General features: G+C 52.7%; 1 protein-coding gene across 2 annotated transcripts; it reads left to right on the plus strand.

Annotated features, from left to right (window-relative positions):
• The first annotated feature begins 1,346 nt into the window (after nt 1-1,346).
• LOC120395672 (C-type lectin BpLec-like) lies at nt 1,347-18,396 on the plus strand. Of its 2 annotated transcripts, none has more exons than XM_039520293.1 (6): nt 1,347-1,441; nt 5,632-5,711; nt 6,869-7,014; nt 14,465-14,605; nt 15,776-15,890; nt 18,092-18,396. In XM_039520293.1, exons 2-6 carry the CDS (start codon nt 5,645-5,647, stop codon nt 18,157-18,159), a joined length of 537 nt encoding a protein of 178 aa, XP_039376227.1. In that variant the 5' UTR covers nt 1,347-1,441; nt 5,632-5,644; the 3' UTR covers nt 18,160-18,396. The 2 variants fall into 2 exon arrangements, with proteins under 2 accessions (XP_039376227.1, XP_039376228.1); XM_039520294.1 differs by lacking the exon at nt 1,347-1,441 and adding an exon at nt 4,338-4,402.
• Nucleotides 18,397-24,059: the final 5,663 nt, after the last annotated feature.

Raw genomic sequence — 24,059 nt, forward strand, 5'->3', positions numbered from 1 at the left:
CCATGATCTCCACGGCTCGGCGTCCCGTGCTTTCTGACAGGTCTGTGCCAGTCTGAGACTTCATGTCCTCACCGCGCTGCCGTTGCCTCCTCGCCCGATTTCTCAGCATCTGACTGTTGAAGAGGTGTACGATAAGGTACGAGGAGTTGACAACGGCCATAAGTGCAGCGATGATCGCAGTGGAGTGCTGTGGCGTCCGCGCTGTCACGTATAACAGGAAAAGTGCGCGAAATGATTTCCCGCCGGCGGGAGTGACGGTTGAATGCTGACAGTTACCAAGGACCACCCTCGACACAGTTTTCCCCCCCAGCATGCATTGGGGGGAAATCCCAGAATTCCAATGGGCAGCAGGGAGTGCGGGAACTGTGGGATAGCTTCCCACAGTCCACCGCTTCCAAAGTCGACGTTTGCCCTGTTACTGTGGACTCACACAGTCGAATTAGTGTATTTAGTGTGGATACACAAATTCGACTTCATAAGGTCGATTCCACAAATTTGCCTTAAGTTGATTCGAAATAGTCTTGTAGTGTAGACATACCCTTAGAATCAAAGCACATTGAGATACAAGTACAGAGCCAATATTCATAACTTCAACTACAAAAGGATACACCCATGCAGACAGTATAATCATAACCAGCAAATCATAACCTTGCCATAGACACCTCAGACAACAACCTTTATACAATATTTGCTGCAAATATATAACAGTGGATGCAGTTTATGTCAGTAATGTCACACCCACTAGGCGTCACTATAGGTTATGTGCTTTGTCAGAGTTAGCGAGAAAAGATTAGGTAAAAGTAAATACCTGGGAGCAGCCCGAGGGAGCTTTTATTCAGGCAAGAAGCTGACATCTAAACTCCCCATTAGCAGGATGGAAACAGGCCCCTGGATGCCCAGCTGGTGATGACTTGAAACCATCTCAGACTGTGGGCAACTATACCTGGGATGTCCTAAACCGTGTGTGTGTGTGTGTGTGTGTGTGTGTGTTGCTTAATAGCTAATAAATTGTAGTTTTAGAGAAGCCCTCGCTTGCTTATATCAATCATTTCTCAGATGGAATTGCTGTGTTCCCAATCATTATTCCTGGCACCATCTGGAAAGAAACAGTTAAGTTACCACTGCTTTGTGTTCTGAAAACCCTGGGAAACATGTGTCCTCTGGGCCGTCTGTCTTCCTCAGCGCCTGCCCTCAGGGGGCAGCAGGAAGCTGAGCAGAAGCAGGGGGCAGATTGCCATCTCTTATCTGTGTCGTCACAGGGTTTGAACTGTCACATCTGGTCCCATTTCCAAATTCATCCTCCTCCTTCTTTCTCCCCCTGCTGTCCCTCCCCCTTGCTGGGCTATAAATCCCCTGGGGACCCAGAACCCAGCACAGGCTGAACTCCAATACCCAGTGCTCTGGACCAGCCGCCTAGACAGACAGACAGACAAACGGACAGGTAAGTCCCTGCCTCCTCCAGTCCCTTCTCCCCTCTGTGCTGGGTGCTGGGCTCTTGGTAGCAGCCAAGCCCTGGGATGGGGCCTGGTGGCCGGACTTGCCCTGTGTGAGCTGCCTGGGCCCTGGGACAGGGTCTACCCGGCTCTTCACCACCCACGGCCCTGCCCCCTACCCCCCACTCACATGGTCCAGAGCTCAGCATCCTGTCCCAGGGAGCAGTGCCCAGGAAAACACCCTCCCCAGCTGGCACTGAACTAGGTGTCTCCCCGTTTGTGACTCCTGGCAAATTATCTTCTGCAAGGTGCTACCTGGCACCCATCTCCCCTCTCCCCCCTATGCCTAGGGATGTTACACAAGCCCTTCCAACCCCTACCTTGGTGGAGCAGAGAGGGATGAAGGGGTGGGGCGGGCCTCCCCGGCAGATCAGGGAGACAGAACTGGTGAGGGAGCTCCCACAGCAGATCAGGGAGGGCAGGAGAGGTGGGGGAGCCTCCATAAAAGGCCAGGGAGTTAGGAGGGGCTGGAAGCCACTGTGGCAGGGCAGGGAGGATAAGAGGGGAGGGGAAGCCCCCTCGGCAGACCAGGGAGGGTGGGAGGGGTGGGGAAGCCCACTCAGTGGAGGGGTGGGGGAGCTGCCATGGAAGCGCAGGAAGGGTGGAGGGAACCCCCGTGGTGGAGCAGGCTACTGTGGCAGGGAGCTGACAAACAGGCTAATCTCCAGCGAAGCTCACCCCTGCTGCGGCCGTGGGGTAACACGGGGGCCCACGGCTCTGGGTGTCCCCAGCGGAACATTCCAGCCATAGGGCAGGTTTGTTTCCAGTGGGGTCCTGCAGGGATCAGTTCTCGGCCCTACACTAGTTAACATTGTTATCAGCGACCTGGCAGGAAACATAAATCCAGCACTGCTAAGTTTGCAGGGGGCACAAAGTTTGGGGGATGGTAAATAATGACGAGGGCAGGTCAGTGGTGGAGAGCGATCTGGATCTCCTGGTAAACTGGGTGCAGCAAACAATACGGCTCATCATGGCTAAATGTAAATGCCGACACCTAGGAACACAGAACACAGGCCAGACTTACAGGATAGGGGCCTCTGTCCTGGGAAGCAGGGACTGTGTAAAAGATTTGGGGGTGGGGGTGGGTAACCAGCTGAACATGAGCTCCCAGCTCACCGCTGCGGACAAAAGGGCTAATGCAAACCTGGGATACAAAACCAGGGGAGTCTCAAGTCGGAGCGGCGAGGTTATTTTACCTCTGTGTTTGGCAGTGGTGCGACTGCTGCTGGGATCCGGTGCCCAGTTCTCGTGTTCCCGGTTCAAGAAGGATGTTGATAATTTGGAGAGGGGGCAGGGAAGAGCCACGAGAAGGATTAAAGGATCAGAAAACCTGCCTTCTAGTGCTAGACTCAGGAAGCTCAATCTGTTCAGCTGAGCAAAGAAAAGGTTAAGGGGGGACTTGATTCCAAATACCTACATGAAAACAGATATTGAGCAATGGGCTCCCCAGTCTAGCAGACGAAGGTGTAACACGATCCAGTGGCTGGGAGCTGAAGCTAGACAAATCCAGAACGGAAATGAGGCAGAAATTTTTGCCTGTGAGAGTAACTGGAACAACTTCCCCAGGGTCGTGGTGGATTCTCCATCACGGGCAATTTTAAAATCGACACTGGATGTTTTGCTAGAAGCTCTGCTCTAGGCATTATTGTGGGGCAGGTCTCTGGCCTGTGTTTTATGGGGGTCAGACCAGGTGATCCCAATGGTCCCTCCTGGCCTAGCAATCTATGCATAAAATTCACAGTAGGAGTCAGCTGGTGCTTGGAAATGAGATGAGGGACGTTACCAGGTGTCACGAATTCACAGGGTCTGTGCTGTGCCCGGCCTTTAAACAGCCTCACTAGCCCCAGATACAAGCAGCCAAGCCACAGACATGTGAGATCAGAGTCACTTCGGGGGCAAGTCTGACTCCGCTTTCATTGGGCCAGGTCAGCACCTACAGACCAGGTGAATGGGCTCCCTTGAAATGCAGCAGAGAGACAGACCCGAGGGAGCGTGGGCAGCCCAGAACAAGGCCAACCCCTCGGCCCCAGGCAGCACCCGCAAGTTATAATCCAATTCTCTTCGGCCTGACTGTCCCCGGCTCCATACGTCACCATTTACACCAGGGCCCGGAACGTGTAAATCACCGCCCAGGGAGGATGGTGCATTTCCCAGTCTCTTTGCACAGGTGCAAATGACAACACCCAGTGCAGGGCACTGAGGAGCCAAGCACAGGGCGCGTGATGGGCCGAGGGCTCCCCGGGCCTGACGGCCAGGAATTGGGAAGTTGCCGTTTTACCCTGCACTGATGGGGGCCAGGCCCCAGCTGGTGTGAGTCCAGTGACCCCCGTGGAGCTCTGGCCAGTTCACACCCACTGGGGTTCTAGCCCCGGTGATTCCAGCGGAGCTCTGAGCAACGCCTCCCCGCTGGGGGTCTGACCCCAAGGACTCCAGTAGCCCCACACCAGCCTGTACCCGCTGGGATCCCCCCACTGACTTCAGGGGGACTCCAGCTGATTTACACTCCCTGGGGCTCTGCCCCGAACTTTCCATGGGACAAGATGGACGTGAGCAGTTGGGCCAGTCAGGGCCAGGGCACAATGGCTCCCCACAGCCACACTGACCTCAGCGCTGACCGACGGCGGGTGGGGAGGGGGAGGAACCAGCTTTTATTTTATGTTCTCTCAGCCCTGACAAATGCTTCCTCCTGCTCCCAGCCCGGCTGGTGGCTGGGCCCTGGCTCCTCTTAGATCTGTCTGCCTGGGCGTTCAATGATTGTAGCTGCCATCAGCACAGATCTGCATGTTCAGTACTGACACCCGGTCCCCTCCCCGCACTGGTCTATAAATGCCCTGGGCCCGGCCAGTGTCCCATGCAGGCTGCACTTGGACTGGCCTTGCACCAGAGCAGCTACCCAGCGAGACACTCAGGTGAGACCCTGGCTTCCTCCAGCTTCTTCCTCCTCCTGAGCTGGGGGCTGGCGGCAGCTGATCTGTTACGGGGGTGGGTGGCCAGGCTTGTCCCATGTGTGTCCCTGAGCCCTGACCCTGGGGCCGTCTCTGTCTCCCCGCTTCCTCCCCCCCAGCACAGCCCTGCACGCGGGACCCTAACGCCCTGCGGAGCTGTGCCCAGCGCTCTGCCCCTCCGGGAGCTGGGCCCAGCCTCCAGTCCTGTATCCAGTCCCTGCTGGAGCATCTCTCTGCAGGGCGGCTCTCCCATTCGACCCCTTCTGCTAATAATGGTGCAACGGGGGTCCCAGCCCCCACCATGGGCTGCAGTAACTATAACACCTCCCCCCCCTCCCCAGCCCAACCACGCGGTGTTGGCTTTCCAGACACTCATTGTCCCTGGAGCTGGAGATATGAGTGTGATTGAAACACCTGTTAGTGGGGAAAGGCCCCAGGGGTGGGGTCAGTGGGTGTTTCATGTACCAGGTGCTGGGTGATAACAGAAGAGGACTCCATGTTTCTACCACTAAACCAGATCTCTAGTCAGAGAACGATTGCAGAGGTGCTGCACCTGCAGCTGGCATTCCAGCCACGTGCACACAGACTGGCCTCCATCGTGGTGGCGCTGGGGCCTCTTCCAAACTCTCCTCTCCTGCCACCTGCGCCCTCCCCCCAAGTTCCATGTAGGTGGCTACCGAGGGGACCTGCCAGCCCCAGCACTGGGGGAAAGAGGGGCAGCGGGAGATGGCAAATGCACCTTCTGAGAACCACTTTCCTCTACAAATGGGACCCTGTTGCCTGGGACTCAGGCCCTGTCTGAGTGACCACGGCCTCCCTGCTGACCCCCCTTTCTCCCCACCTGCAGCCCTGGTTTGGGGAGTCCCTGGAGATGCTGCTTGCAGAGCCCAGCCACTGAGGAGCTGGACCTGGCTCCCTGCTGAGTGTCCAGTTCTGTCCCTGGGGCCCGGCTCAGTGAGGGGTGGAGGAGGAAGGGCACTTCGGACCCAGGCAGATGGCCCTCGAGCTCGGTGCCCCAGGGCTGGGGGATGGGATCCCTCTCGGGGCTCTTCCAGCCCAGCCAGGTGCTTTAGTAAACACCTCAAGCAACAAAGCGCCTCCCACTGGGAAATGCCCCATGGGGAGGGGAGGGTCGCTCCGGGGGGTGTCCCAGCCTCTCATGGCCCCATCTCCCTGGTGTGTTTTCTCCCCAGGGGAAGAGAGAAGATGGGGCCAGTCGCCTACTTCAGCCTCTGCCTCCTCGGCTGCCTGATCTTTAACCCCTCGCTGGCCGGTGAGTCCCTGCCCGGCCCCTTGGGAAGTGGATGCATTTCCCTTGTCACTCCCAGAGCCACTGCCCGTCTCCTGCTGCTGGGGGTCACTGCCCGGGGGGAGCCCAGGCCCTGCGGCCCCTTCCCAGGGAGCGGGTGAGAGAAGGTGGGTGAAAGGCCCCCCAGGGTCGGCTCTTCCCATGAGGATTGGGTGGGGCCAGTCCCTGGGTAATGGGAGCTCAGCCCCCGTCAGCTCCAGGCTCCCACCCCCCCCTCCTGTGGTCCCCTCCCACTGGCCGGCCATGTCCCCACGGGGTCCCTCTCCAAGGGCTGCTCATGGCTCTGCTCCAGCCCCAGCTTCTCCCCCATCCGGCCTCTGCTCCCGGCTGGGCTGCCCCAGTCCCTGCACACTGTGTCTTTCTCCTCAGACTGTCCCGGTCCCCCCACCCCCCGCTGGGACACGGCTCCACCCCGTCCCTCTGTGCCCCCAGGCCTGAGAAGGGCAGAGCCTGCCCAGTGTTCCCCTCCCCTCTGCCCCAGCCCCACAGATCCCTGCTATCCCCCCTCTATGTCCCATCTCTCTGGGCACCTCTCCCCCTTCCCTCCTCCTACAACCCCCCAGCTCCTTCCATCCAGAACTGGGCCCCTGCCCCGATTTCCTGCCTAGTCCCAGTCTGTGCCAACCCCACTGCTCCCCCAGCTTCACCCCGTGGCCCTGGGTGCTCCCTTCCTGCCCCCCTGCCGGCTTCCCTGGTCCCACTGTCCCGCATGGCCCAAGGGGAGATGGGGAGAAGCTCAGGGTGGCAGGAATTCCCTCTGCTCGAGGGCTGCAGCTGAACGGGGGCCACTGTGGCTGGCAGCTCCATATTTCCCCCCTTCCCTGGGGCAGGGGCAGGGAGGGTCTATGAGCCACCCCACAGTCACTGCCTCCTTCATCCCCCCAAGGGAGCCATGGGGAAATGAGCCCATGACCCATCCAAACCCAGAAGACCTGCCCTGCTGGCATCCCTGTTCAGAGCTGATTTCCAGGACTCCATTCTGCCAATGTGGGATCTGGGCAAACCCAAATTTTTTCTACAGTGCCAGGGCTGGAGGCTCCTGCCAGCCAGACACAGCCCCAAACGAGTTCCTAATGTTTTTTCATGGCAATGGTAAAGTAACAGCTTTGCCTCTGAAACAGCTTCTAACCACGGTGTCCTGTCCACACCATTGCCCCCTGGCACCCTCTCTCTCAACGGGGCAAAGTCCTGTCCCAACGGCTGGCTACCCTCCCACAGCAGCTGCTATGGATACTTCCCCGAAGAGAAAAACTGGATGGAGGCTGAGGTGAGAGGTTGTGGGCAGTGGGGCTCAGGGGCGCTGGGATGGGGCTGGGGCAGGGGGTTGAGGTGCAGGGGGTGGATCATGGCTCTGGTGGGGGCGTGGTTGTGGGGTGGGGCCGGGGATGAGAAGTGTGGGGTGCAGGAGGGGGCTCAGGGCTGGGCACGGGGTTGGAGTGTGTGCAGGGTGTGGACTCCAGGAGGGAGATTGGGTGCAGGAGGAGACTCTGGGCTAAGGCAGGGTATTGGGGTGTGGGAGATGGTTCTGGGTATGGGGTCCCAGCAGCACTTACTGCAGCTCCCAGGAAGTGACTGCCAGGTCCTTGCGGGCCCTATGCATATGGGTGGCCAGGGATGCTCAGCGCGCTGCCCTGAGCATCCCTGGGCCCTATGCATATGGGTGCCCGTAGGTGCTGCCCCACAGCTCCCATTGGTTGCGGTTCCCAGCCAATGGGAGCTGTGGAACCAGCACTCAGTGTGGAGGCAGCACGTGGAGCCTCCCTGGCTGCCCACGTGCCTGGGGGCTGCAGGCACCTGGTGGCCGCTTCTGGGAGCTGTGCGGAGTCAGGGCAGGTAGGGAGCCTGCCTTAGCCCTGGGTCCCCACTGTGCTGATGACTTGACTTTTAACGGCAACCCTAGGTGGGAGCCCGGGGATGGCACCTTTCCCACCGCCCCAGACAGAGCCCTGGGAACAGGCTGTGAGGGAACAACCTGCCCTGGCCTGGCTGGGGAGCAGAATACAATGTAAACCAGGGGTAGGCAACCTATGGCATGCGGGCCGAAGGCGGCACATGAGCTGATCTTCAGTGGCACTCACACTGCCTGGGTCCTGGCCACCGGTCCGGGGGGCTCTGCATTTTAATTTAATGTTAAATGAAGCTTCTTAAACATTTTAAAAACTTTATTTACTTTACATACAGCAATAGTTTAGTTATATATTATAGACTTACAGAAAGAGACCTTCTAAAAACGTTAACATGTATGACTGGCATGTGAATAAGTGAAGACTCGGCACAGCACTTCTGAAAGGTTGCTGACCCCTAATGTAAACCTAGCTCCTGGCTGGTACCCGACGCGCTTGTCATGCGCTGTGTCTACCAGGGACCACAGGGACGGCCTGCGCCCAGGTGGGGTCTTGTCTCCCTCTAGCAGCCAGCTCAGGAGGGGCCTGCTCCTTACTCGGTGTTACCAGAGCAGCTCCCTGAGCTCCGGTGGCAGGGCTGTGCTGCAGATCTCTGGTTCAATCCCCATTGCTGGCTGGCATGTGGCCAGGGAGTCGCTGCACAGGTCATGAGGGTGGTGATGGGGCCCTGTGTACATAGGAATGGCCAGACTGAGTGAGAGCAATGGGCCATCTAGCCCAGTGTCCTGCCTTCCAGCAGTGGCCAGTGCTGGGTGCTTCAGCGAGAACAAACAGAACAGGTCAATTATCAAGTGATCCATCCCCTGTCACCCATTCCCAGCTTCTGGCACACAGAAGCTATTAGTCATTGATGGACCTGTCCTCCATGAATTTATCTAGTTCTTTTTTAACCTTGTTATAGTCTTGGCCTTCACAACATCCTCTGGAAAGGAGTTCCACAGACTGACTGTGTGTTGTGTGAAGAAATACTTCCCTTTGTTTGTTTTAAACCTGCTGCCTATTCATTTCATTTCATGACCCCTAGTTCTTGTGTAATGAGAAGTAAATAACACTCCCTTATTTACTTTCTCTGCACCAGTCATGATTTTATAGACTTCTATCATATCTCTGCTCAGTTGTCTCTTTCAAAGCTGAAAACATCCAGGTCTTGTTAATCTCTTCTCATGTGGAAGCTGTTCCATACCTCTAATCATTTTTGTTGCCGTTCTTTGTACCTTTTCCAATCCCAATGGATGTATATAGAGGCAATAAGGTATTTTCTGTCTTGTTATCTATCAATTTCTTAATGATGCCCAACATTCTGTTCACTTTTTTTGACTGTTGCTGCATATTGAGTGGATGTTTTCAGAGAACTATCCACAATGATTCCAAGGTCTTTCTTGAGTGGTAACAGCTAATTTAGACCCCATCATTTTATATGCCGGGTTGGGACTAAGTTTTCCAATGTGCATTACTTTGCATTTATCCACATTGAATTTCATCTTCCATTTTGTTCTCCAGTCACCCAGTTTTGTGAGATCCCTTTGTAACACTTCACAGCCTGCTTTGGACTTAACTATCTTGTGCAGTTTTGTATCATCTGCAGATTTTGCCATCTCACTGTTTACCCCTTTTTCCAGATCATTATCCCATGACAGCTTACTTTGCTTAAGAGCCTTTGATGAGAGACCTTGTCAAAGGGTTTCTGAATATCTAAGTACACTAGACCCACCGGATCACCCTTTTCCACATGCTTGTTGACCCACTCAGAGAGTGCTAGTAGATTGGTGAGGCATGATTTCCCTTTACAAACATCATGTTGACTCTTCCCTAACAAATTATGTTCATCTATGTGTCTGGCATTTTTTTTCTTTACTATAGTTTCAACCAGTTTCCCCAGTACTGAAATTAGGCTTACCTACCTAGAATTGCAAGGATCACCTCTGGAGATTTTAAAAAAATTGGCATCACATTTGGTATCTTCCAGTCATCAGGTACAGATAGGTTACATACCACAGTTAAAACAATGAGGAGTCCTTGTGGAACTTTGAGATTAACAAATGTATTTGGGAATAAGCTTTGTTGGGCTAAAATCCACTTCATCAGATGCATGGAGTGGAAAATACAGTAGGAAGACATAAATACACAGCACATGAAAAGATGGGAGTTGCCTGACGAAGTGGGGGTCAGTGCTAACGAGCTAATTCAATTAAGGTGGAATTGGCCTATTCACAAGAGTTGACAAGGGGTGAATACCAACAGAGGAAAAATCACTTTTGTAGTGCTAATGAGGTCAATGTAATCAATATGGCCCATTTCAAACTGTTGACAAGAAGGTGTGAGTATCATCAGGGGGAAATTAGGATAGAAGACTCTGGAGATCTGTGGTTGGCGGCCCATACCCCGATTGGGGTGACGGGCATGAGTGAGTGAGTGAGTGAGTTCTGGCAATGCTCCTACTTATACAGCCCAAAATGCCATTGGCCTTCTTGGCAACAAGGGCACACTGTGACTCATATCCAGCTTCTCGTGATTTAGGCAATAGGTCGATAACGTGCCACCACTGGTAATTAGTACCGAGGGTCAATGTTGTGATATTGAAAGTCTTTTTCCTGAGTGTCTGGCTGGAGAGTCTTGCCCGCATGCTCGGGGTTCAGCTGACCGCCATATTTGGGGTCGGGAAGGAATTTTCCTCCAGGGTAGATTGGCAGTGGCCCTGGAAGTCTTTTGCCTTCCTCTGCAGCATGGGGCAGGGGTCGCTTGCTGGAGGATTATCTGCTACTTGAAGTCTTTAAATCAGGATTTGGGGACTTCAACAGCTGAGTCAAGGGAGAGAATTATTTCAGGAGTGGGTGGGTCAGCTTTTGTGGCCTGCATCTTGCGGGAGGTCAGACTAGATGATCATAATGGTCCCTTCTGATCTTAAGTTCTATGATTCTATGATTCTCGTCCACTGTAACCCCTAGGTCCTTTTCTGCAGAACTGCTGCCCAGCCATTCGGTCCCTAGTCTGTAGCAGTGCATGGGATTCTTCCATCCTAAGTGCAGGACTCTGCACTTGTCCTTGTTGAACCTCATCAGGCTGCTTTGGCCCAAGCCTCCAATTTGTCTAGGTCCCTCTGTATCCTATCCCTACCCTCCAGCGTATCTACCACTCCTCCCAGTTTAGTGTCATCTGCAAACTTGCTGAGAGTTCAGTCCACGCCATCCTCCAGATCGTTAATGAAGATATTGAACAAAACTGTCCCCAGGACCGACCCTTGGGGCACTCCACTTGAAATCAGCTGCCAACTAGACATGGAGGCGTTGATCACTACCCGTTGAGCCCGACGATCTAGCCAGCTTTCTATCCACCTTATAGTCCATTCATCCAATCCATCCTTTTTTATCTTGCTGGCAAGTTACTGTGGGAGACCGTATCAAAAGCTTTGCTAAAGTCAAGCTATATCACGTCCACTGCTTTCCCCATATCCACAGAGCCAGTTATCTCCTCATAGAAAGCAATTAGATTGGTCAGGCATGACTTGCCCTTGGTGAATCCATGCTGACTGTTCCTGATCACTTTCCTCTTCTCTAAGTGGTTCAGAATTGATTCCTTGAGGACCTGCTCCATGATATTTCCAGGGACTGAGGTGAGCCTGACTTGCCTGTAGTTCCTCGGATCCTCCTCCTTCCCTTTTTAAAAGATGGGCTCTACAGTAGCTTTTTTCCAGTCATCTGGGATCTCCCCCGATTGCCATGAGTTTTCAAAGATAATGGCCAATGGCTCTGCAATCACATCTGCCAACTCCTTTAGCACCCTTGGATGCAGCACATCCGGCCCCATGGACTTGTGCTAGTCCAGTTTTTCTATATAGTCCTGAACCACTTCCTTCTCCACAGAGGGGTGGTCGCCTTCTCCCCATGCTGTGCTGCCCAGTGCAGCAGTCTGGGAGCTGACCTTGTCTGTGAAGACACAGGCAAAAAAAGCATTGAGTACTTCAGCTTTTTCCATATCATCTGTCACTAGGTTGCCTCCCTAATTCAATAAGGGGCCCACACTTTCCTTGACTTTCTTCTTGTTGCTAACAGACAAGAAGAAACCCTTTTTGTTACTCGTAACATCTCTCGCTTGCTGCAACTCCAAGTGTGATGTGGCCTTCCTGATTTCACTCCTGCATGTCTGAGCAATATTATTATACTCCTCCCTGGTCATTTGTCCAAGCTTCCACTTCTTCTACCCTTCACTACAAGAAGGATGTGGATAAATTGGAGAGAGTCCAGCGGAGGGCAACAAAAATTATTAGGGGGCTGGAGCACATGACTTATGAGGAGAGCCAGAGGGAACTGGGATTGTTTAGCCTGCAGAAGAGAAGAATGAGGGGGGATTTGATAGCTGCTTTCAACTACCTGAAAGGGGGTTCCAAGGAGGATGGATCTAGACTGTTCTCAGTGGTAGAAGATGACAGAACAAGGAGTAATGGTCTCAAGTTGCAGAGGGGGAGGTTTAGGTTGAACATTAGGAAAAACTTTTTCACTAGTAGGGTGGTGAGGAACTGGAATGCGTTATCATAGAATCATGGAATCTCAGGGTTGGAAGGGACCTCAGGAGGTCATCTAGTCCAACCCCCTGCTCAAAGCAGGACCAAACCCAACTAAATCATCCCAGCCAGGGCTTTGTCAAGCCTGACCTTAAAAACCTCTAAGGAAGGAGATTCCACTACCTCCCTAGGTATCCCATTCCAGTTCTTCACCACCCTACCAGTTCTTCACTACCTAGGGAGGTGGTGGAATCTCCTTCCTTAGAGGTCTTTAAGGTCAGGCTTAACAAAGCCCTGGATGGGATGATTTAGTTGGGGTTGGTCCTGCTTTGAGCAGGGGGTTGGACTAGATGACCTCCTGAGGTCCCTTCCCTGAGATTCTATGATTCTATGATTCTTGTAAGCTTCTTTTTTGCATTTAAGATCAGAAAGGATTTCACTGTTAAGCCAAGCTGGTTGCCTGCCATATTTACTATTCTTTCTATACATCAGGATGGTTTATTCCTGCAACCTCACTAAAGATTCTTTAAAATACAGCCAACTCTCCTGGACTCCTTTCCCCCTCATGTTATTCTCCCAGGGGATCCTGCCCACCAGTCCCCTGAAGGAGTCAAAGTCTGTTTTTCTGAAGTCCAAGGTCCGTATTCTGCTGTTCTCCTTTCTTCCTTGTGTCAGGATCCTGAACTCAACCATCATATGGTCACTGCCTCCCAGGTTCCCATCCACTTTTGCTTCCCCTACTAATTCTTCCCTGTTTGTGAGCAGCAGATCAAGAAGAGCTCTGCCCCTAGTTGGTTCCTCCAGCACTTACACCAGGAAATTTGTCCCCTACACTTTCCAAAAACTTCCTGGATTGTCTGTGCGCCTCTGTATTGCTCTCCCAGAAGATATCAGGGTGATTAAAATCTCCTATGAGAACCAGGACCTGCGATCTAGTAACTTCTGCTAGTTGCTGGAAGAAAGCCTCGTCCACCTCAACCCCCTGGTCTGGTGGTCTATAGCAGACTCCCACTACGACATCCCCCTTGTTGCTCACAGCTCTAAACTTAATCCAGAGACTCTCAGGTTTTTCTGCAGTTTCACACAGGAGCTCTGAGCAGTCATACTGCTCTCTTACATACAATGCAACTCCCCCACCTTTTCTGCCCTGCCTGTCCTTCCTGAACAAGTTATAGCCATCCATGACAGTACTCACTTGATGGCATTCTATTATTAACAGTGTGATTAATCAAAATCATTTTTTTAAATTGTGTTTAATTTTTTTAATCACTTGACAGCCCTAATAATTTATGTTTTAGTTAAAGGTTAATTGACTTTTACAGAGCCCAGTGGGTCAACTGGCTGCTTGTCACTGTCTAACACAACTGGCACAGCCGGACCCACACAGACACAGCCCCCAATGACTGGGGCCGGGAAGGGAGTTTCTTGTGTTTTTCATCCCTTTACTTGGTTCTCGGCCGTGCGACCCTGCGTTTAGCTGTATTACAGCACTCGTGGATCAAGTCAGCCCAGCTCACCGTGCGATCCAGATCCCTGTGTAGACCTGACGCGTCCGTCACTATTTACCGCTCCAGCAACCTCACTGTCTCCGGCAGCCTTCACCCGCACTGATTTTGTTTTGTCTCCCACATCCCTGAGACAGAGACTGCATAGCCCTGGGCCGAGAATAGCCCCTGTGGGTCTGTCTACACAGTACAGAAAAATCCGCAGCTGGCCCGTGCCAGCCGACTCAGGCTCACAGGGCTCGGGTTGCGGGGCAGTTTCATTGCTGTGTAGGCTTCTGGGCTTGGCTGCATCCCGGGCTCCAGGACCCTGTGAGATCTGCCAGGAAATCCCCTCGGCCAGGGCTGCACTGAGCTCATGTGATGCTAATTGCTCACGGGCACAAGCCGAGCGCCTGGCAGAGTTGAGTGCCTGGGTCAGCACCGTGCCCTTCATCCGCCCCACCCGTGCTCTCCTCCCAGCATGACAGCGGGTGGGTCTGGCAGAGCCATGGCCCAGGGCAGGCCGGTGCTCAGAGCGGAGCCCAGGAGCTGGGGCGGGAGGGATTGGGTGACGCCAGCAGGGCACAGGGTGGCTGTGGCTGTGCCACGCGGGGTGGGGGCCGGGAAGGTGAAGGGGGATGGAGGGAGGGAGGCGGCTCTACCTTCTCCCCCCATTGGTCCTGGGGAGGGGAGAGGTGCTACCAGGGGTCCTGTCCCCTCACAGCCCTTTCTGCCCGGGGGAGGCAGGGCCCCAGAACAGAGCTGGAGTCGCTCCTGCTGCTCCCTGCACTGGGGCTGGGGGGTAACTAGCTCTGTTTTCTCTTGTCTCAGGTTCACTGCCAGCACCAGAGGAACGGGGCCCATCTCGCCTCCATTCACAGTGCTGAGGAAAATAACAAGCTGGCTAAGTATATCAAGGAGAAACACAAAAAGGAAAGTGCTGTCTGGATCGGACTCTCAGACTCTCAGAAGGTGAGTGCCCGGTGCCCGCTCTGCCTGTGGCAGCCCCTCCCCAGCCCCTGGGCTCTGGGTCTCTGCTCAGTGAGGTTGTTGTTTGGGGCGGGGGTGGCGCCAGAGCAGGATTTCCATTGGAACAGGGTGAAAGGGGGCTTCTGCTTCCCTCCCCAGCAAACAGCCCAAGGGACACACGATAGAGGCGGGGCCGTGGGCTGTCAGGATTAATGGTCGGAGCAGGAAGTGGATCCAATACAAGGGTCAGAGCCGGAGTCAGGCATTAAGAGCCAAGCCGAGGGTCAGAGGCAGGAGGGGACCCAGGCGGCACATCAAGGGTCAGAGCCGGAGCCCAGGGGCAGGGTAAGGAAGCTGGGGCGGGCAGGACTGAGCAGGAGCAGGGCTGGGAAACAAGCAGGAGCAGCAGGAGGAGCAGCGCTGGAGCAGGACAGGAGCACGGGGAGGAGCAGCAGGCACAGGGAGGATGGCGGCCGTGGCATGAACACACGGAGCAGCCCGAGAGCTGCTGGGCTAAGAGCCGGCCAGCTGCCCTTCCTGCCCAGGCAGGGGGTGCAGTCAGGCGGGCGGCCTGCAGCCGGCTGGCTGCGCTGGGTGGGTCGCCAGGTGACTAATTCTGCTGCAGCCCCTGATCCCCGACAGTGCGACCCCCAGCTTCATCCAGCGCCCCCGTCCCCCAGACCGACCACCGTGATCTCTGCAGCGGGGAGCAGAGTAACTCTCCTGTGGCTGGGCTTTGGGAGCGTCATCGCGTGGGTCTGTGCACACGAGAGAGACCGGGGGCAGCAGTGTGGGGCTGCGGGACAGCGCGTGGGATGACGCTGCAGGTGCTGCCTGTCGGGCTGTGCTGGAGATGGACGTGGAACCTGAGGGCAGGTCGGGGTGCGCTCCCCTCGGCGATGTACGGACGGCAGGGGTAGGGGGTGCTGGAGACTCTCCCTTCACTTGCTATTTTCATGCTTCTGAGGGTTGGGCAGGTCCTGGTGTAACTTCAGCTGCCAGTAAATGTAGCCCTGGTTGTCAGCGCTGACATTTCATAGCAATGATCAGTGTCTCCAGGGTCACTGGGCAGCCTCTGTCCGTGCCCTGTCCATGGCCCCTCGGCTCTGGGGCACATCTCTAGCTGTGTAACCTTGGGTTTGACAGGGGCTCTGCTCTCCTTTGTCTCTGCAGAATCGAGGCTGGAGATGGGTCGATAAATCCCCGTTCAGTTTCGAAGCTTGGGATGAGGGGCAACCCAATTATTTGAGAGGAATAGAGTTCTGCGCAGGGTTGCATCCCGGTAAAGGTAAGCAGGCAGCATCGCTCTGACCACACAGGGCCGGAGATACTGATCCGGGCTGGTCCCAGCGCGCTCTGGAGTGCAGATCCTGGCTCCTCTCTCTTCCCTGCCCCATGCTGGGAGGGCAGTCAGGAGAGAACCCCTTGTCTCACCTGGTAAAACTGCTGCTTACCAGCTTCCCTGGGTCAAGTCATGTGTCTGCTCCAGTGACGGGCAGGAGAGACATATGCACACGCATGCAAACAGACACACACACACACACATACCCCTGGCCCCAGAAGGGGACTCTGCTGAGCTGTTAAGGGTGATGGCTCTGAGTCACTGTCGCACCCCTACTCCACTGCACCAGGGTGTTGAGCATCTGAACTGTGCAAACACTGATCCACACACTGACTTGGGGACAGGAGCTGCACTGACCCCCTGACAGGGTTGTGATACTGACAAGCATTTACACACATTAACAGATTGAGCACAGTAACTGGCTCCTCAGGGGATCTTTAGCAGAAGCTGCAGCCAGGGAGCAGAGCCCGCAGGACGTGGTGTAAGTGACCGGGTGCTCACAGCACCAGCGGGGAGGGGAAGAAGTTCTGAGTGGCCCAGGCAGCGAGTAGCCAGCATTGGTGGATAACGAGGGGTCAGTTTGCAGACAGGCTGTGAACAGGAAAGGGTCGAAAAACAAAAAATTCCCTGCCGGCCCCAGTCATTGGGGGCTGTGTCTGCACAGGGCCTGCAGTGCCAGTGGGTGTGGGGAGCGAGAGGCAGGGCCGGGGCTCTCAGAACAATTCCATTTATCACTGGGACAGGCCTGAGCCGGGTGTGTTAGACAGTGACAAGCAGCCAATTGACCCACTGGGCTCTGTAATAATCGATTAAACTTTAACTAAAACATAAATTATTAGGGCTGTCAAGCGATTAAAAAAATTAATCGTGATTAATCATGCTGTTAAACAATAATAGAATACCATAAAGTGAGCACGGTGCACTTTGAATTATGTGTTGTAATTGGCATTGATATATTTGAAAATGTAGAAGAACATCAAAAATATTTAATACATTTCAATTGGAATTCTATTTTTAACAGTGCGATTAATCGAGATTATTTTTTTATTGTGATTAATATTTTTGTGTTAATCACAACTTAACTGTGATTAATTGAAAGTCCTAGTAAGGATCAATTAACTTTAACTAATTACCTTTAGCTTTAATTATTTGTTACTTTTATGAACTATTCATAAATTATAGCCAAGAAACTACATTAAAGGGACATGAAGGGCACAAAGTGAAAGAAGTACCAGACTAAGGCTGCCTATATAACCTTAACTCAGACCATGGTTCATGTGTGCCATGGTACCATCTTCAGTTACAGGCTCACTGTCCGTCAGACCTGATGCCGGCAGATGGGCACAGCCAGGGCTGCTGTCACTGGACGGGAATAGAGTCAAACAGCAGCAGAAACACGAACCCCAGGGAACAGGGCACTGAGAACGGCCTATACCCCCCACGGAGCTCCCTGCTGGGCCTGGGGTGCTGTTGAGGGGCTGAGCTCACCCAGCCCAGCCCCAGGACTGTCCTTCCCTGGGCGCTGTCTGGCCTGACTATGCAGGAATCCGACTGCCGGGCAGCACCCGGGCACAGACACAGACACCCCCAGAGCAGAGGGGTAACGGGGTCTGAGGGAGGAACGTGCTGCTCCGTGCACAGCAGGCCGGTGACACTGACTCCTGGGGCAGGGACACATCCCCTCTGCACGGCGGCTGAGCCCTGCCTGGGACAGAGGTTCCCATGGGTGCAGCCAGACCCAGGTGGGCAGGGCATGGAGGGGGCCTGGCTGGGGGCAGCTCACTCAGCAGGGAGGAGGCAGCAGCCCAGTTCCTGAGCGGGTGCCCCAGTCGCGGGGCAGGGCTCTCGCTCTCTCCTCTGCCCTCTGGCTGGGGTGGGGGGCACGTGGGGTGGGGGGGGGTAGGAGCAGTAGCACATGGACCAGGCGTCTCCCCTTTCACACTGAGCCTCGGCCTCTCTTTGCAGGATGGGGCTGTCCCAATCTGGGGCGCACAGGGCTCCATCTCACCCTCCTCTTCCTCAGGGCTGTGCACAGGAGCTGGGATCTTCTCCGAGGGGCACGGAACGGGGCGGGGGAGGGGTCACTGTATGAGCAGGAACGGCCCAACCTGCCCCACCCCACGGGTCATTTCTGTTTTTCTTTCCAGGTTTTCAGAAATGGCACGATTATCCCTGTGAACACAGACACGCTTTCATTTGTAAGTGCGAACACTAGGGGAGGCAGCTTGCCTGGACCAGAGGGCTCCCAGTACCTGGGCTGTGAGTGAATTGTGTCCCTCTGGCTCCCCGGGGAGACCAGATCCTGTGTCTCCGGCTGCAAAGTCCCTTCTGCAAAACATCGCTGAGTTACACTGTGTCACTCCCGCTCTGCTCTGCCCCCTTCTCTCCCTGTGGCACCCACACTCTGCTCTTCTCAGCCATCTCAGCACAGTGCAGTGATAATAAACTTCCCCTCCAGCATTCAGCTCAGTGTGTGTCTCCTTCCTCGTGTTCCTGACTCTTGCATGGACAGTCCCCTGTGTCGCCTGGCCCCAGCCCCAGCACCCCAGAGCCAGCGCTTCAGGGGAAGGAAAGGGAACGAATTAAGAATGAGGAGGGCCCTGCCCTTCTGGTTAAAAAGTGGATATTCGCTACCCCTGAGACTCGGTCCATTCATCCCGCTCCCTTCTGCCCCCACCCCGGGTGCTCATCCCTCCTGTCCTCATCTCAGCGCTCTCCAGAGCAGGACCTGTCTAGCCTGCCTGCCATGCACCTGCCCATCTTGCAGAGCAGGAATACAAACCAAAAAAGACTGAGCCAGGACTCCTGGGTTCCAATCCCAGCTCTGCGGGAGGGATCCTGTGTGACCCTGGGAACATCCCTTCTCCTCTTCCCTGTTACATTTATCTCTGTCCCTGACTGTCGGGGTGTTCTCTGCCCCCAGCCTTCATACAGCCTCTCCCAGAGCCTCCCCTTATTGTGCTGGCCCCAGGCCTCTCCTCCAGGGACAGGGGCTCTCCTGCTTCAACCCCATTCAAATAGCAGCTAGAACAGTCACCAACCTGCCAAACCCAGTTTGTGAGATTTCAGCTTTAAAACCGAACTGGCCTCCTGGCAAAGCCACAAACGTGAGCCCCGTTCAGGGGCACCAGGGGTAGGGACCCCCCACAGTACGGCTCCTTTCAAGGAATCCGATGGTTTAGCACAAGCTGGACAAAATCAGCCCTGTGTATGTGAGCGGGATCTGAACGGGCTCCCCCTGCCCTGTGGGGTGAGCTGGGGAACAGACCTCAGGAGCCGACTGTATCTGACACACCTGGGCTGCCTAGGTGCTCGGCAGACAGACCTGCTTTGCCACAGAGCTCAGTTTGGGCTGGTCAGGGTTAATCTGGGAAGCAGGGATGTGAAATGTTTTTAACCTCATTGTACGATTCGGGGGCAGCAGAACCGTCCCCAGCCTGCCTGATGGACCCTCACGCGCTGAGCGGGGCGAGTGACCCCAAAGCCAGTGAGAGCCCGAGGTCGGGGGGCAGGTGTTCTCTCCTCCCTGGGCTGGGGGCTCTGTTTAAAGACAATGTGATCAAAGACAAAACAGGATGCAGCAGCAAACTACTGCCAAACTAGTTCATTCTAGAGTGTATTCGTGTCAATTGACTCGTGTATTAGTGGAGATCAAAGCGATTGTTAAATGTGTAAGTGTTTGGGGTGTTTAAACTTCATAAAACTAATGGGATGTTACATGCCTTGTTTTTACTAATCTGTGTCCTGTCATCGCAAACATTTACATTGTAAATCTCCCTGAAACTAAACACCTCATCAGATATCAAGGAAGCTGCGACATTCTATACCTTGGGGGAACCATACCATAACCCCCATATTCCTCATTTTCATATAATCGTGATCTCACATATAAAGCATGCCTTATAAGGTACCAGCTGAAAGTTATGATCAGCTGAAAGTTATAGAGTCATGGAGTCATAGACTTTAAGGTCAGAAGGGACCATCATGATCGTCTAGTCTGACCTCCTGCACAACACAGGCCACAGAATCTCACCCACCCACTCCTGTAATAAACCCCTAACCTAGGTCTGAGTTATTGAAGTCCTCAAATCATGGTCTAAAAATTCAAGGTGCAGAGAATCCTCCAGCAAATGACCTGTGCCCCACGCTACAGAGGAAGGAGAAACCCCCTGGGGCCTCTGCCAATCTGCCCTGGAGGAAAATTCCTTCCCGACCCCAAATATGGCGATCAGTTAAACCCTGAGCATATGGGCAAGACTCACCAGCCAGCACCCAGGAAGAATTCTCTGTAGTAACTCAGATCCCACCCCATCTAACATCCCATCAGAGACCATTGGGCATATTTACCTGCTAATAATCAAAGATCAATTAATTGCCAAAATTAGGCTATCCCATCATACCATCCCCTCCATAAACTTATCAAGCTTAGTCTTGAAGCCTGATCTGTCTTTTGCCCCCACTACACCCCTTGGAAGGCTGTTCCAGAATTTCACTCCTCTAATGGTTAAAAACCTTCATAGATTCATAGACTCTAGATTCATAGACTCTAGGACTGGAAGGGACCTCGAGAGGTCATCAAGTCCAGTCCCCTGCCCTCATGGCAGGACCAAATACTGTCTAGACCATCCCTGATAGACATTTATCTAACCTACTCTTAAATATCTCCAGAGATGGAGATTCCACAACCTCCCTAGGCAATTTATTCCAGTGTTTAACCACCCTGACAGTTAGGAACTTTTTCCTAATGTCCAACCTAAACCTCTCTTGCTGCAGTTTAAGCCCATTGCTTCTTGATCTATCCTTCGAGGCTAAGGTGAACAAGTTTTCTCCCTCCTTCTTATGACACCCTTTTAGATACCTGAAAACTGCTATCATCTCCCCTCTCAGTCTTCTCTGTTCCAAACTAAACAAACCCAATGCTTTCAGTCTTCCTTCGTAGGTCATGTTCTCAGGACCTTTCATCATTCTTGTTGCTCTTCTCTGGACCCTCTCCAATTTCTCCACATCTTTCTTGAAATGTGGTGCCCAGAACTGAACACAATACTCCAGTTGAGGCCTAACCAGCGCAGAGTAAAGCGGAAGAACGACTACTCGTGTCTTTCTCACAACGCACCTGTTAATGCATCCCAGAATCACGTTTGCCTTTTTTGCAATAGCATCACACTGTTGACTCATATTTAGCTTGTGGTCCACTATAACCCCTAGATCCCTTTCTGCCATACTCCTTCCTAGACAGTCTCTTCCCGTTCTGTATGTGTGAAACTGATTGTTCCTTCCTAAGTGGAGCACTTTGCATTTGTCTTTATTAAACTTCATCCTGTTTACCTCAGACCATTTTCTCCAATTTGTCCAGATCATTTTGAATTATGACCCTGTCCTCCAAAGCAGTTGCAATCCCTCCCAGTTTGGTATCATCTGCAAACTTAATAAACGTACTTTCTATGCCAACATCTAAGTCATTGATGAAGATATTGAACAGAGCCAGTCCCAAAACAGACCCCTGCGGAACCCCACTCATTATACCTTTCCAGCAGGATTGGGAACCATTAATAATTACACTCTGAGTACGGTTCTCCAGCCAGTTATGCACCCACCTTATTGTAGCCCCATCTAAATTGTATTTGCCTAGTTTATCGATAAGAATATCATACGAGACCGTATCAAATGTCTTACTAAAGTCTAGGTATACCACATCCACTGCTTCTCCCTTATCCACAAGACTCGCTATCCTATCAAAGAAAGCTATCAGATTGGTTTGACACAATTTGTTCTTTACAAATTCATGCTGGCTATTCCCTATCACCTTACCACCTTCCAAGTGTTTGCAGATGATTTCCTTAATTACTTGCTCCATTATCTTCCCTGGCACAGAAGTTAAACTAACTGGTCTGTAGTTTCCTGGGTTGTTTTTATTTCCCTTTTTGTAGATGGGCACTAGATTTGCCCTTTTCCAGTCTTCTGGAATCTCTCCTGTCTCCCATGATTTTCCAAAGATAATAGCTAGAGGCTCAGATACCTCCTCTATTAGCTCCTTGAGTATTTTAGGATGAATTTCATCAGGCCCTGGTGACTTGTAGGCATTTAACTTTTCTAAGTGATTTTCAACTTGTTCTTTTTTTATTTTATCTTCTAAATCTACCCCCTTCCCATTAGCATTCACTATGTCAGGCATTCCTTCAGACGTCTCAGTGAAGACCGAAACAAAGAAGTCATTAAGCATCTCTGCCATTTCCAAGTTTCCTGTTCCTGTTTCTCCCTCCTCACTGAGCAGGGAGTGGTCTGTCCTTGGTCTTCCTCTTGCTTCTAATGTGTTGATAAAAAGTCTTCTTGTTTCCCTTTATTCCCGTAGCTAGTTTGAGCTCATTTTGTGCCTTTGCCTTTCTAATCTTGCCCCTGCATTCCTGTGTTTGCCTATATTCATCCTTTGTAATCTGACCTAGTTTCCATTTTTTATATGACTCCTTTTTATTTTTTAGATCATTCAAGATCTCCTGGTTAAGCCAAGCTGGTCTTTTGCCCCATTTTCTATCTTTCCTACCCAGCGGAATAGTTTGCTTTTGGGCCCTTAATAGCGTCCCTTTGAAAAACTGCCAACTCTCCTCAGTTGTTTTTCCCCTCAGTCTTGATTCCCATGGGACCTTACCTATCAGCCCTCTGAGCTTACCAGAATCCGCCTTCCTGAAAATCATTCTCTCTATTTTGCTGTACTCCCTTCTACCCTTCCTTAGAATTGCAAACTCTATGATTTCTTGATCACTTTCACCCAAGCTGCCTTCTACTTTCAAATTCTCAATGAGTTCCTCCATATTTGTTAAAATCAAGTCTAGAACAGCTTCCCCCCAGTAGCTTTTTCAACCTTCTGAAATAACAATTTGTCTGCAATGCAGTACAGGAACTTATTGGATAGTCTGTGCCCCGCGGTGTTATTTTCCCAACATATATCTGGATAGTTGAAGTCCCCCATCACCACCAAATCTTGGGCTTTGGATGATTTTGTTAGTTGTTTAAAAAAAGCCTCATCCACCTCTTCCACCTGGTTAGGTGGCCTGTAGTAGACTCCTAGCATGACATCACCCTTGTTTTTTACCCCTTTTAGCCTAACCCAGAGACTCTCAACACTTCCGTCTCCTATGTCCATCTCCACCTCAGTCCAAGTGTGTACATTTTTAATATATAAGGCAACACCTCCTCCCTTTCCCCCCTGTCTGTCCTTCCTGAGCAAGCTGTACCCATCCACTCCAATATTCCAATCATGTGTATTATCCCACCAAGTTTCAGTGATGCCAACAATGTCATAGTTGTATTTATTTATTGGCACTTCCAGTTCTTCCTGCTTATTACCCATACTTCTCGCATTTGTGTATAGGCATCTAAGATACTGGTTTGATCTTGCCTCCCAGTTTTGCCCTGACCCTCCTTTCTCTCTGCCATTATAGCCCACGCTCCCTCTTGTTTCCGACCCATCTCCCAGGTCTCCATGATCCCCACTTACCTGTGGGCTTTGCACACCTGTCCCCGTCGAACCTAGTTTAAAGCCCTCCTCACTAGGTTAGCCAGTCTGTGTGCAAATAGGGTCTTTCCCCTCCTCAAAAGGTGAGCGCCATCTCTGCCTAGCAGTCCTTCCTCGAATAGCATCCCGTGGTCGAGGAAGCCAAAGCTTTCCTGGAGACACCATCTTCGCAGCCAGGCATTCACCTCCACAATGCACCTGTCTCTGCCTGGGCCCCTACGTTTGACAGGAAGAATCGAAGAGAATACCACCTGTGCTCCAAACTCCTTCCCTGTACCCCCAGAGCCCTGTAGTCACTTTTGATCCACGCAGTGTCACACCTCACAGTATAATTTGTGCCCACATGGATGAGTAGCATGGGGCAGTAGTCAGAGGGCTGGATAATCCTCAACAATACCTCTGTAACATTTCGGATACGGGCCCCCGGCAGGCAGCATACCTCCTGAGATGAAATGTCAGGGAGACAGATGGGCACCTCCGTCCCCCTCAGAAGAGAGTCCCCGACCACCGCTACCCTACGTTTCCTATTCGCAGTGGTGGCAGCAGACCTCCCAGCCTTACTGGTATGAGGCTTCACCTCCTTTACTGTAGGGGGTGATTCCTTC

The sequence above is a fragment of the Mauremys reevesii genome, linkage group 1 (assembly GCF_016161935.1).
Source record: "Mauremys reevesii isolate NIE-2019 linkage group 1, ASM1616193v1, whole genome shotgun sequence".
Lineage (NCBI taxonomy): Eukaryota > Metazoa > Chordata > Testudines > Geoemydidae > Mauremys > Mauremys reevesii.

Bases quoted from the DNA above. Each gene is read 5' to 3' on its own strand.
- LOC120395672 (XM_039520293.1), top strand. From the start codon at position 5,645: ATGGGGCCAGTCGCCTACTTCAGCCTCTGCCTCCTCGGCTGCCTGATC. The intron at 5,712-6,868 runs GTGAGTCCCTGC...CCTCTGAAACAG, and splicing joins CTTTAACCCCTCGCTGGCCG to CTTCTAACCACGGTGTCCTG. The intron at 15,891-18,091 runs GTAAGCAGGCAG...TTTTCTTTCCAG, and splicing joins AGGGTTGCATCCCGGTAAAG to GTTTTCAGAAATGGCACGAT.